We start from the raw sequence: 14,611 nt of genomic DNA on the forward strand, positions 1-14,611 counted from the left end.
TCCATGGGTGGAGAGGTGCTTCTGCTGGGGCCTTCTGGTGTAGTTGGCACTGCTGACACTTCTTCACTGCATCTTCTAATTCACGATCCATGTTTGGCCACCACACATAACCACGTGCAAGGGCTTTCATTCTTGATATGCCTGGATGGGCTTTGGAAGCTCGGCTATGACTTGTGCTCGTCCTTGAGGTGGTACTATCACCCTGTTTCCCCATAGAACGCATCCACCTTCTATGGTTAATTCTGCTTTCCGGCTCAAATATGGGTGTAGCTGCACATCCTGGCAGTGGTGTGGCCATCCATTGAGAGAACAGGATCGCGCCTTGTCCATTCTCGGATATGTTGTGAGTTGATCGGGGTGTGGTCCAGATGTTCTAAGAGCAAAATTGTCTCTCCCGGTACAGGAACAGACTCTGGCATATTGGACAAGGGAAGTTGACTTAATGCATCCGCATTGGCGTTTGTGGTCCCAGCTTTATAGGCAATCTTGTACTCGTATGCTGCCAAGGTAAGGGCCCACCTCTGCACTCTTGGAGAGGCTTGTTGGGGGTACTCCTTTCTTCTCGTTAAAGAGCCCCTCCAGCGGTTTGTGATCAGTCTGTATGGTGAACTTCTGACCGTACAAGAACTGATTAAACTTCTTCACACCGAAGATAATTGCCAAAGCCTCTTTTTCAATAGTGGAATAACCACGCTCAGCTTTGTTCAACAATCTTGAGACGTAACCAATTGGGCGCTCCACTCCATCCGCCATCCAGTGGGAGAGTACTGCCCCTACTCCATAATCGGAGGCATCACTCGCCAAGATCAGTTCCAAATCTGGCTGGAAGTGCACTAGGAGGTTTGCAGACTGAAGTAGTTTCTTGGATTTATCGAAGGCCATCTGCTGCTCAGTCTTCCAACACCACTTTGTACCTTGTCTAAGAAGCTTGTGGAGTGGTTCAAGTACTGTGGCGATGTCTGGTAGGAAACGATGATAATAATTCAGCATTCCAAGAAATGCGCGTAGCTGTGTAACATTCTCAGGCACAGGGGCATTCTGTATGGCGTCCACCTTAGCTTCTACTGGCTTGATACCACGACCATTGATCACATAACCACAATAGGTGACTTCCGGCACCTTTTCTTTTCGCAACCGCAGTCCAGCTTCTGAGAGCTTCTTCAGTACTGCTTCTAGATTGGCAATGTGATGGTCGTCATCCTTCCCGCTGATGAGGATGTCGTCCATTCGCACAATGACATTAGGAATGCCTTGTAATAGGTTTTCCATAGTCCTCTGGAAAATTCCAGGTGCTGAGGAGACTCCGAAAGGCAGTCTATTGTACTGAAATAGGCCTTTATGAGTGTTTATGGTGGTAAACTTCCGCGACTCCTCATCTAAGGTCATCTGTTGATACGCCTGCGACATGTCTAGCTTGGTGAATTTCTCACCACCTCCCAGCGTTGCCAAAAGATCTTCTGTCTTCGGTATTGGATAGTTATCAAGTTTGGATACTTGATTGACTGTGAGTTTATAATCGCCACAGATCCTAACAGTCCCATTTGGCTTAGCCACGGGTACAATGATTGCTGCCCATTCTGAAAATTCCACCGGCGATATAATTCCTTCACGCTCTAATCGTTCGAGTTCAAGTTCGACATTAGTTTTCAATGCGTAAGGCACTGATCTTGCTTTGATATATTTGGGTTCAGCGCCTTGATCAACGTAGATCTTCGCTTTTACACCTTTTAGGGTGCCCATCCCTCCATGAATACATCGGGGTATTTAGCAAGTACGCTTTGAAGTGCCGATGGGGGGTTTATCTCGCTTGCCATGTGCATGTGGAAGATAGTGCTCCAATCTAATCGGATTTGTTCGAGCCAGTCTCGACCAAGCAAGTTTGGTTCGTTGCCTGCGACAATTAGCGAGTTCAAATTCTTTTTCTTGCCTTCGTATTCTACTGGAACCATGACTGCTCCGAGTACTGGAATCCTTTCTCCTGTGTACGTGCTTAGAGCCGCTTTTGTTGTCTGAAGTGGACCCAATGTGTCAAGCAATCTTCCGTACGTTGCTTCATTTAATATCGTCTTCGACGCACCTGTGTCGATTTCCATCATGTTTTTCCGTCCACAAAGTTCCAGATCCACTTTGAACGATTTCTTTCGATCGCTGGACAAATGATACATGGCATAGACATCATCTTGATCGGCGCTTTCTACGGCAAAATGCGTTCTTCCTTGCTTTTGTGGTTTCTTCTTTCCTTTACATACTTTTGCCATGTGGCCTTTCTTTTGACATTTGTAACACACTTCATTCTTGTATTTGCAGCTCGAGGGATCGTGGTTTCCACCGCAGCGATAGCACTCTCGTTTTGGCTGAAACTTTGAAGGTGCAATTTCTTCTTCGACCTTGTTGACATTGCTGTCGCTGCTGGGCGTCTTCCCACCTAAATCCATTACATTCCTGGAAGCCATTTCGGTTGCTGTAGCGATTTCCACCGCCTTTTCGAATGTGAGCTCCCGTTCGCCCAACAATCTTCGTTGAATGCGATCATCACTGATTCCACAGACGAGTCGATCTCGCAGCATGTCTTCTAGCGTTGTTCCAAACTTGCAATGCTCTGAAAGCCTTCTGAGTCCTGCGACGAACTCTGCAACATTTTCCCCTTCGAGGCGACTCCTGCTATGGAATTTAAATCGCTCAACAATAACACTTGGCTTAGGCGAGAAGTGGTTTTCCAGCTTTTCCAAGATCTCTTTTAACTCCACATCGCCCAGTTTCTGAGGTTGTAACAAATCGCGAATTAACCCGTACGTTTTGCTTCAACAAACGCTTAGCAGGATAGCTCTTTGTTTCTTCGCATCTTTAATTTCATTTGCGGCGAAGTACTGCTTGAGTCTCTCCGCGTATTGAGTCCACGATTCCTCCGACTCCTTAAATTCCCCAACGTTCCCGTAGGTTGCCATGTTTTTCCTTGTTGCCAATGTAATAAACCAAGGACACGAATATTGTAGATCTACATGCTTTGATGATCACGAAGAAAAGAACTGAAATCATACATTGCACACTGATTACTGATTACATGATTCAGCACGTGACTAGATTATAACACCATCCTCATCAGGCTACACCCTAGAACTAACTGAATAGACATTATGGATGTCTACTAATGATCAAGACACACAACAGGAAGCCAGAGCAACTGCAGCCCAATGAGGGACAATTTCTTCCCAAAGCAGCAACAATGTAAATCAACCAATCACAGCCAACTTTTGTGACATAAAAACTGAAGTGTAATCGGTCGGCCTCATTGCCTGATGAAGACTAGCAGAAAGCACTTGAAACCTCGCAATCTTCAAGTTAAGTGACTACATTGTGAGTCAAACAACTAATTTATTTATGATCGATGACAACGACGATAACAGCGATAAGGATGATTAATAGTTTTATTACACCCATTTTGAAATCACTGGTGATCCCTGCAATCTGATTGGCTCTCAACAGTGCGATTTATTCCCAAATTCCACCATTTTTTGCTCTAAATCGCATCCTTTCTTTAGCCCATCAAAATGAAAATGAAGTAACAAAAATAGAATATTAATATTGACAATGATACTCTGTGATTTCAAAATAGGTATAATAAAGTGATAATTGAACTGTATGTCGTGCAAGTTTGGTCTAAAATCATACTTGAGATTTCAAATCAAACTCGCGCTGCGCGCTCGTTCGATTTTGAAATCACGTGTATGATTTCAGACCAAATTGCACTCCACTCAGTTCAATTACCATTATTTATTATAAAAAATTCCTTTATTTATTAAATCAGATTCAGCAATTAATACAAGATTGTACTCTGTGGTTTCATTTCCCCTTTCCTGATATATTTTCATTTCTGCATCTATCATTGATATCTCTTTCGAAGAAGGAACTTTAAAAACAAAATTTTTAGTGGAGAAATAGAAACCCCCCAGCCTCCTTTTTTCCTAGGGGTTTAAATGATTGAGAGGAAACACAAGAATCTTGTTAGGCGAATGTTACCCTACGTCTACATGCAGTTTACTGTAACAAGAAGCATCTCGCTTGAGCCTTAATTTGCTTGAGAAAGTACTTTAATTCATGGCTGTTAACCCTCCCTGAAAATGCTACACAATACTTACCTTCATGGTCATCTGTTGCAAGTCTAGGTTTCTTTGGAACTGGAGTGCCACTTGGATATAACGGTCTTTTGCCTTTTTCTGTGGCTTGACTCTCTGGTGAAGTGATGAGAAAATAGGCATTAGCTACTTCAACACTAAAGACCGGTTATCTGTCCAGGAAGGAAACAGGATGAAAAAAATAGGGCAGTTATAACTTTGGGCAGATGACTAAATGAATATACATATACAGCTCTCATCCTGTATCAAAGTACACCTAACTAAGCTTTCTCTAAGAATGTTTCACACAACTTTGTCTTGCGAGAAATTTGTGACATGTGTAACCCCCTACAGAGGAAATAAATATTGTTTTTTTCAGGTTACCAAAAACAGTTCAACCATAGTCCCATACTTAAGCAACAAGAAGCTGTTTCCAGCTTATACTCGGGCCATATTTGACTGTGTGGTGCGTAAAGCCTACAATCTTTTAACAGTGATAACCTCCAGCCCCGCCTCCAGCATCGCCAATACCCCCAAATAGATAGCCTGCGAGCAAGCTCTCTTGGGGGTGGATCCTCTTTCCCTCTCCTGCCCCCCACCCCCAAGAGAGCTTGCTTGCAGGCTACCAAATAGATAGATACAGAGATCTAGTGAGGCAATAAGTAACCACCAGATAGAATTGCATTTCTTGCAGTCAGAATGAAATACAGGGGAAAAAGACATTTGTCATACGAATGCTTTTTATAATCCCCGGGCTTTAATCCTTACGTTTTCACCTTTTGTTTAGAGACAGAAACCATTTTTACGGTCCTAATAATTATGTATGTGACGCCGGGTCAATGACGGATTGTAATTTTCGGTATGATCTAGACCGGGGGGGGGGGGGGGGGGGGGGGAGTAGGGTACTCCCTTATGTGACCTTAACAGGGACGTGCGGCCCGATAGGCTATGGTTTTCAGGGTGTTTTGTCTTGAACAGGGTATCTATTTCATCACTTTCTGTCTTAAAAGGGGAACCCCTACATGACCTAATGGCTTAAACAGATTGTGATTGCCAATGCATTAAAATACAGTAAGAAACTAGTGTATTCTTATTTCATTCTAGTCTTAAACAAGGTGTGATTTTGGGTTAAATGTCTTAGAAAGGGCCTGAAAATTTTGAATTCTGTCTTAAACGGGATAGGGAAATCGGAGAATTGTGTCTTAAACAGGGTCAGGGTTTGAACGCCCGGGCCCCACCTCCCCTCCCAAGCATCTGTTGAGTACCCTCCCCCGGGATCTATGGCGCGTTTTTAGTGTCAAAATTCAAACTATCAATTCAAACATTCGATCCTTCAATTCAAACATTCAATCCTTCAATTCAAACATTCGATCCTTCAATTCAAATCTGCAATTGTTCGGTTCAAACTTTCGATCCTTCAATACAAACATTCAATCCTTCAGTGCAAAAATGGAATGGGTCGATTCAAACATTCCATCATTCAATCCAAATATGGAATTGTTTGTTTCAAACATTCGATTCTTCAATCCAAACACCCTTTTCTTCAATCCAGAAATGCTATTCTTCAAGTTAAACATGCATTCATTGTATTGCCTGGCCTATCATTCAGTTCAAGCATGCATTTCGTCGATTCAAACATGCCATTTTTCAATTCAAACATTTGATCATTCAATCCAAACGTGCATTTCTTCAATCAAATCCTGAAACTCAAACACTACACCATAAATTCCGCGTTCAATTTCGATAGAAAAAGCTGAAATCCTGCTGTTGAAACATTCTGCACTTTAATTTTAAGATATGAAATCCAGATTATAAATTCAAACATAGTCTCACAATGTAGTTGTGCAGTGGCTCGATTCAAACATTCACTTTGGCGATTCAAACATTCAGCTCAGCAGTCCAAACTCCAGTAGTCTGGAACCGAGGGGACTCTGTAAAACAAGGATACGGACGGGCGCGGATGCGGACCGCGGATTAAATTTATTGGTTAATTGTCACCTTCTAAGAAATGCTAGCTTTGGCTTTTTTTTAATTTTATTTTTATTTATTTATTTTTTAATTTGAATTGATTTTATATTTTATTGTCAGTCAAACAGCGAAAACGCTATGGAATGTTTCTTCTCGTTTTTCAACCAAATCAGTCTGAGTTTGCAGTGGAACTCGGTACATTAGTACGACACACCATCCGGAAAAACAACAAGTTCACATTCATGAACATTTACAGGATAATCTGATTAACAGGTAAAGTACTGTGCGAGCTTTTGTTAGGCATTAAAGATTGGAAATCGTGGTTATTGTTCGAATAGACAGATCGATACAAGTTATTAAAAAATTATTTTAAGATGTCCAAAGATTTCCCGGCGTAGGATTTCTGAACGTGTCATTTTCTTCCCTTTAAATTTGTACACAAGCGAAATTTTCCTTGCAATATGGGGGCTTTTTTTGATCGGGTTTTGCGTCTTTTCGGTTTTGATATTCATTGCGGATTTTGGTTTTTCTCATCTTGGAACATTCAGATTATTTTATCTGACAGAAAAACATGTTTTTTTCGGTCAGTTTCTGGTTTTCCTCCGGTTGCCTCGGCGGCGGCCTTCAGTCCCCAGTCAGCTCAGGGGTCGTCTTCTCCGTGAACTTGGTACAGTCGAACCTCGATTATCTGGACTCGTTGGAACTTGAATAAAATGTCTGGATAATCGAAAATATGAATATTAATGAGACAGGAATGTAAAAAAAATGTAATAAAGAAAGCAGAATTTGTCAAACAAACCGGTTGATGCTTTGAAGCTTTCGCGATCGATCGACTCCGCGTTCAACTACGCTGAGAAATGTTTCGCTTTTCTCCTGAAGAAGCGGACTTGAAAATTGGTGTTCCACTGCTGAGTAAACCAGGCCCCAGTTGTTCAAAGAGTGGATAACTTTATCCACCGGATAAGTCGCTATCCAGCGGAGCAAATGTACTCCAACTACCGGTAACGCCTTTTGGCAAGTTTTCCACACAATCCCATACTTAAATTTGACATATGTTTCTACTCTATCCATAAATTATAGGGCTATTGGGAAAATCTTGCACGCATTTCATCTGCTGGATAGCAACCTATCCAGTGAATAAAACTATCCGCTCTTTGAACAACTGGGGCCAGGCGTATAAGGTTTTATCCAATTGCTCTGACACGTTCGCAAATCTGACACAGGGAAATCTTTGGACGTCTTAAAATAATTTTTTAATAACTTGTATCGATCTGTCTGTTCGAACAATAACCACGATTTCCAATCTATAATGCTTAACAAGAGCTTGTACAGTACTTTACCCGTTAATCAGATTATCCTGTAAATGTTCATGAATGTGAACGTGTTGTTTTGCCGGATGGTGTGTCGTACTTATGTACGGAGTTCCACTGCAAACTCAGGCTGATTTGGTTGAAAAACGAGAAGAAACATTCCACAGCGTTTTCGCTGTTTGACTGACAATAAGATATAAAATTAATTCAAATTAAAAAAAAATAAAAATAAAATTTAAAAAAAGCCAAAGCTAGCATTTTTTAGAAGGTGGCAATTAACCAATAAATTTAACCGTATCAACATCCTATTTTCTTCCACTTCTTCTTCTTCTTTTTTTTTTTTTTTTTTAAAGCCCCATCCGCCGTCCGCCGTCCGCCATCCGCCGTCCGCATCCGCCCGTCCGTATCCTTGTTTTACAGAGTCCCCTCGGTTCCAGACTACTGGAGAGGAACTGAAAGTTTGGACTGCTGAGCTGAATGTTTGAATCGCCGAAGTGAATGTTTGAATCGAGCCACTGCACAACTACATTGTGAGACTATGTTTGAATTTATAATCTGGATTTCATATCTTAAAATTAAAGTGCAGAATGTTTCAACAGCAGGATTTCAGCTTTTTCTATCGAAATTGAACGCGGAATTTATGGTGTAGTGTTTGAGTTTCAGGATTTGATTGAAGAAATGCACGTTTGGATTGAATGATCAAATGTTTGAATTGAAAAATGGCATGTTTGAATCGACGAAATGCATGCTTGAACTGAATGATAGGCCAGGCAATACAATGAATGCATGTTTAACTTGAAGAATGGCATCTCTGGATTGAAGAAAAGGGTGTTTGGATTGAAGAATCGAATGTTTGAAACAAACAATTCCATATTTGGATTGAATGATGGAATGTTTGAATCGACCCATTCCATATTTGCACTGAAGGATTGAATGTTTGTATTGAAGGATCGAAAGTTTGAACCGAACAATTGCAGATTCGAATTGAAGGATCGAATGTTTGAATTGAAGGATTGAATGTTTGAATTGAAGGATCGAATGTTTGAATTGATAGTTTGAATTTTGACACTAAAAACGCGCCATAGGGATCTAGAGTAATGTTACGCATCACGCGTACATTTATATCCCTGTACGTTTTTCAATGTTTCGCTGTTTATATTTTTAAATGAAATTCAGGGGAAAGCATTTGTTATTCACCTTTCATTTGAAGACAGAAACCGTTTCTACATTGATCGTTTTTCTATAGTAAATATGAGACATCTTTACCTATCTTGGCCCGCGAGGTCATAGACTGATTTAATTGCCAAATTTTCGGTTAAACCAAACTAACCATGAGGCACTCAGGTTAGCCTAAAAAACACTCCGGTTAGCCTAAAGAGCACTCCAGTTAGCCTAAATAGCACTTAGGTTAGTTTAAATAGCTCCCCTGTTAGCTTAACGGTTAGCAGTTTATGTTGGAGTTGTTCATGCCTCACATGCCTCGCATGTTTTGTTCGTGCCTCGCACGTCTGGCTCGCATATTGTAAAGACTCCTCACAACCCAAAAACAAAGAACGCGACCGAGAATTTACAGAATTTGATAACACGACAGAAAACGTAACTCGTACCAGCCGAGTACAAAAAACGAGACCGAGAACAATAACTCGTGGCCTGAAGTCTTCTCTCTCAGCCCATCGCGACCCCAAAAAGAAAAAAAAGAATTTGATAATGCTACCGAAACCTTAACGTGGTCTGCCTTACGGCCCGAGTAATAACATGCGCTTCTAGAGGTGCGATTTGGGTAGACCTAGCTGGAACCAAAATAAGATCAGTTGAAAACAACCAAACTAGACCTTGTACAGGTTTACCCTATCAAAGGTTAAATTCAATGATAAAACTATACCTCTGTGAAGAATCCCAGCCTGCGTGTGTTCCGGATAAGCCTGGGAAATCATGGGAGTTATTGAGTCTTTGCCTTTCATCAATGAATCTTGCTTCTCTTCTTTGTCTCCTGTCAGACAAATAAAAGCCATCTTGTAACAACTGTCATGATACTTTCAGATTTCCTAGTATTTTACCATCACGAACTTCTTTCTGTGGGGCAAGAGGAAGGAAAGGAAGTTGCCACTTCAAGTTTGGTGAATAGCAAAAAACAGGTGCCATCTGAAGACTACTCTAAATGTACCTTATACAGTAGAACTCGGTAACTCGAACTCTGAAGGGAGACGAAAAACTGTTCAAGTTAGCAGGGGGTTCCAGTTATCGCGGTAGATCAAAATTTCGACTTTTCATGTAAATGATTTATAGTTCATTGATTATCAGCTGTTCAGTATACAACCCAGGGCAAATTAAACTTACTTTCATCAGAAACTGTAAGTCCCATGTAACCTGAGGCATTCGGGTCAAAAGAAACTTTGTCAACATTTCAAAGAAAGAATTGGAACGCCTTGAGATGTGAACATTATGAACTAAATTTGTACTATGAACTTTTTGTTTTCTGTGTGACAGCTTAACAGGCAGTGCATGCGGTTTGACTAAAAAGATCGGAAATGCCTGATCTGTTGCACTGATTAAAATTAAATTGCTTTAGAAGTGTCTTTCCCAATAACATGACAGGAGGAGCTAATGGGATGACATCATTGGTGAGTTGCAAGAACCACAATTCAAGTTATCAGTGAGGGTAAATTTCGATCAAGAGAAACAAAATTTAGTTTGAGTTATCTGAGTTAAAGTGACTGAAAAGTAGGGTCAAATCCAAGGGAAACAGGACTTAGTTTGAGTTAGCGGGGAGTTTGAGTATATCCGAGTTCAAGTTACCGGGGTTCCACTGTATTCCCGATATAACCCTTCCCACTGCAACCTACGGTGCAGAAATCCTTCCGAAAATAAAATATTAAGTGTTTCATTTGGTGTTTAATTATAAGGATATACAGACAGAGAGCCAATGAAACACACAAAGCACATTTTTTTTGTTCCATTTAAATAGTTCTTTGCTCACAAAATTTATTCAGGTAGAGTGAAATCATAATTATTCACCTACAAAAGTGCACTTGTTATTCAGACAGGTCTTTTTTGTATCTTAAATGTCAATCTAACGAAGCTAAATAAATCTCACTTTATGCCCCGCAGAGGGCGTAACTACCCTATTCACTCAAGCTGTTAAGTACATTTAATAAATGTACATTAATAATGTACTGTTAACAATGTTTTAGTGTGATGCAACAACTATAATACTGCACATACCTTGAGCAATATTCATCATCCTTTCTACAAGTCTGCCACATTGTTCCTCCCAACTGTATTTCCGTGCATATTTTCCACAAAGATCTTTAGCTTCTTCAAGCCGTACATCCCTGTCCTTTTCCCGAACAGCCTTGATTGCCTTGGCCCACTCTTTAGGATCTTCTGAATTAACCACACAGAAAGAACCACCTGACACTTTCTTTAAAGCATCTCCCAGACCAGAGTTACCACTGACAAGCACAGGCAGACCAGCAGACAAAGCTTCAAGCGCAGCCAGCCCAAAACCCTCAGTTCGTGATGGCATTATAGCAAGATCTACCTCACAAAACAGCCTGGCTAGCTCCTCTCTGTTTTCCTTAAAAGAGCGTACCTTCAGCTGCTTACGGTCAATGCCATGCTGACATAACTTTTCTGCTACCTCATCCTCTTTTCCAGTTGGTGCACCAACAAAGATAAGCTGGTAAGATTTTTCAGTCAGCTCAGTAATTGCTCTTGCTGCAATGTCATACCCTTTCAGCAGAAAATCTTCCTTGTCACCACGCCCAAACACCAAAACACAAAATGTTGCTCTTTCTTCTGTAGCTTGCTTTACATGAGAAAATTCAGAAAAAATGCTTGGAGTGAGCTTGAAAACAGCCTGATCTTTCTGACAGTACCGGAGATAACGGGAGTACTCATCAGCAAGCTTGGGACCAACTGCTACAACTTGATCTGCTGACTCACATAACTTAATCTCTGCTAGGTGCTTTTTCTCACCTTTGGAAATTGCATCTGCATAACCTTTGGACAAAAGTTATAAGCTGTTGTTATTTACATTTAATGTGGCTAAATATGAAATTATTAAGGTAAAGTTACCCTCAAGTCAATGGGTTTAGCGATCTTTCCCCTTGGTGAACCTGACCCGCGGAGGGACCCTGGCCTGTGGGATGATTGTAGGGATGGATTGGCTTTTTTTCACATTTTCTTTTGCTGATCTGATTGTTGCAGATTTGCTAAGTGCAATTCTTTGCAGATTGTGGCTTCCTCCCTCCCGCCCTCTTGGTGTAAGGGTATAGGTAAGTATGCTCTCCACTGAATTCCTTCAGTGTGATGGTGCCGGTTGGCTGGATGCTGCATAGGTGGTTCCTGCTCACAGGGTTGTCAGGAATACGTCAGTGCACTGCCTGAACTGCGCCAGCCCCCTGCCAACACCTGAGGCACCAATTCCCAAGCTCATCTATTGGCGATGAGTTTAAACATGATGTGCGGAAAAGAAAAAAAAATTCAAATACCTTTGAACATGCCCAGTTCTTCTGGAGCTGTATGCACGACCTGAATCCACTTGCACTGGGTCTGCCGTCGAATAAGTTGTACTTGTCGGCCAAGTGGTAGTCCATGTCCAATCACAAAATCCATGAGATGGTCTTTAGGTACAGACAACAACCAGTCAATGGGCTCAAAACCTATCAGTTCCTCTGCTTCAATGAGACGGACGTTATGACCAGAAGCAACTTTCTTATCCTCTTCACTGCACTGAGGAAGATACATACTGACTTCCACATTGTGGTGTTTTGCTAACTGGATGGCAAGTTCTCTGTTAATGGTTGACAAGCCTCCCTTTGTAGATTGCCATTCACTACTCAACAGAGTAACTTTCAGCGTCCTGTTGGAAGCCAAGCTTGATCCACTTTCTAGGCATTCCTGTGATGTAGAGGCTGACGTGCTAGGTAGCGAGGTAACCTGAAAAAACATGGCCAGGGACCCTTTTTTAACGAAGGGTAAATATATTTCTTTAAAAAAAACTGAGTCATTGGATGATGCAATAGGAGAGTTTTAATCAGCTTACATGTAGCAGCCAGCAAACAATATCATCATTGTTACACTGCAAAAACTGGATTGTTGGATAATGAAATTATGCACAGCAAGGCAATGGCCAAAAAATTGCCATACAAGTAACTTAATAATAATACAGTCAACTCTTGCCTTGCGGACACCTTGCTATTACGGACACCTCAATAATATGGACAGCAGGAAAAATCCCCGCCAAAAATAAATTACAGACGTTTGACTGAAAAAATTCACACTATTACGGACCCTCGAAATTAAGGACACTACCTCACAGTCCCATGGGTGTCTGCAATAAAGGGAGTTGACTGTAATAATACTAAGAAGAACATAATTATTTAACCCTATTCGTGCCACGGGGCGATCAGATCGGCCCAAGCGTAAACACCTATTAGTGCCAGGGCCGATGAGATCGGCTCATAAACATAACAAAGAATTTTATTGGTTTAAGCAAAAACAAAAGCATTTTCAACCAATCAAAGTTGCTCTAAGAAAAAGACGAATAATCTCGGAAATAATTTGGATACACAACAATACCCAACGGGACTAATTCGAGTGCTTTCGCCAGCTATTCGTGATCCGAAAACAACAACATGGCATGTTGAAATCAACATGGCGTCGCATAGCGGCAGTTCTAATATGTCAGATTTGGACGATGATTCTGGAGCGGAGAGTAGCGATATAGTGTCCGAAAATTTTTCTTCCAGTGAAGAGGAAAGTTCTGAATCTGGCAGTGATTCGGACGGCTCTACAGAAGAGGAGATAGCGGCACTTTGGACGCGGGTTTATCCACCTGAACCTGACGATCGACTAGCTGATATGAACTTCACTGCCCGTAATCCTGGAATCCAAAACATGCCTGCGGCGGATTCATCTCCAATGGTACGCGGAGCAGTTCTTTCGCGTAGCTGGTGAGAGTTTGTCACCTCACAGCAGGGCGAGATGGTGGGAAAGGCTTGACTTCCGCCTTAGCATATTGAAAAAGTTCATTGGGCTGTCTTTGTTGATGGGGCTTTTGCGGATAAAGGATGTGAAAAGCTACTGGTCTAACAAGTTTGCCTGTCTCTCAACCCCTTACTTTCAATCCGTGATGTCAAGAAATGTGTTTCAACTTGTTTCCAAGTTTCTGCACTGCCATGACAACCAGAGTGAAGATGCTCAGCGAAACTCAGAGCGGTATGATCCCCTTCACAAGTTTAGATTATTATTGAATGGTCTGAATGATGCGTGCAAGAGGTATTTTGTTCCTCATCGTTTAATTTCTATTGATGAGAGCTTGATTGGTATGAAAAACAGGACAGAACTAATGCAGTACATTCCTAACAAACACCACCACAAGTGGGGAGTGAAACTTTACTCTGCCACTGATTCTGCCACTGGATTTCCCCTTCACACTTTGATCTACTGTGGGAAAAAGCGCTCTCGACCATCATCAGAGTTCGGTCATTCTTATAATGTGGTGGATGAACTTATGACTGAAGCTGGTCTATTCAACAAAGGTTACCACCTCTTTGTTGACAATTTTTATACAAGCCCCATCCTCGCTGAGTATTTGTACTCAAAGAGGACCCTTCTAACAGGAACACTGCGCTCAAACAGAAAGGGGGTGCCACAAATGCTCAAGGCTGCTAAACCCAAGGAGCAAGAATGCTTGTATTTTAGAAAGGGACCTTTGCTGGCCTTGGCATGGAAGGAAAAAAAGTCGCAGAAGAATCCATGTTTCATGCTGTCTACTGGACTCCCTGCTGAAATGGTAGACCACAGACACCGGAATGGAACAGTCAAGCGACTTCCCCACCCTGTGTCTATGTACAATAAGCACATGGGTGGTGTGGATTTGCTGGACCAGATGGTGGACCATGTTGCAGCTGAGAGAGCTTTCCACAAATTCTGGAAGAAGTGCTTTTTTTCTATACTCGACAGAATGGCCTATTGTGCATTCGTCCTGTATGAGAAAAACACCTCGGCCACAAGGAAGCTCTCTCGCATGCAATTCATGTGTACACTAGTGGAGGAGCTCTGTGGCCAAGACATGACTGTTGACAATCCTCAGCCACCAAGTGTTTCAGTACATCAGATTGGAAACTGCCATTGAAAAAGGAGAAAGACTGTGTTGTCTGTTCAAACCGAAGTGTTCCCGGTGGCAGAAAGCATTCAAAAACACAGTGTATGGGG

At 41.7% G+C, this 14,611-nt stretch overlaps 1 protein-coding gene across 12 annotated transcripts in view; it reads right to left on the minus strand.

Annotated features, from left to right (window-relative positions):
* The window catches only part of LOC146472197 (uncharacterized), a 60,409-nt gene that overhangs the window by 39,761 nt on the left and 6,037 nt on the right, over positions 1-14,611 (minus strand). For 6 of the 12 annotated variants that reach the window (XM_085119580.1, XM_085119578.1, XM_085119577.1 and 3 more), the window contains exons 4-7: positions 11,884-12,331; positions 10,613-11,392; positions 9,268-9,380; positions 4,137-4,227 (exon numbers count right to left, since the gene is read on the minus strand). In XM_085119580.1, the coding sequence (XP_084975706.1) occupies positions 4,137-4,227; positions 9,268-9,380; positions 10,613-11,392; positions 11,884-12,331 (1,432 nt within the window). Of the gene's footprint in view, positions 1-4,136; positions 4,230-9,267; positions 9,381-10,612; positions 11,393-11,883; positions 12,548-12,602; positions 12,676-14,611 lie in introns of those variants that run through there. The other 6 variants (XM_085119585.1, XM_085119582.1, XM_085119588.1 and 3 more) reach the window with 4 other exon arrangements.

Source organism: Pavona decussata, unplaced genomic scaffold (genome assembly GCF_977016875.1).
Source record: "Pavona decussata unplaced genomic scaffold, jaPavDecu1.1 SCAFFOLD_100, whole genome shotgun sequence".
NCBI classification, from domain to species: domain Eukaryota; kingdom Metazoa; phylum Cnidaria; class Anthozoa; order Scleractinia; family Agariciidae; genus Pavona; species Pavona decussata.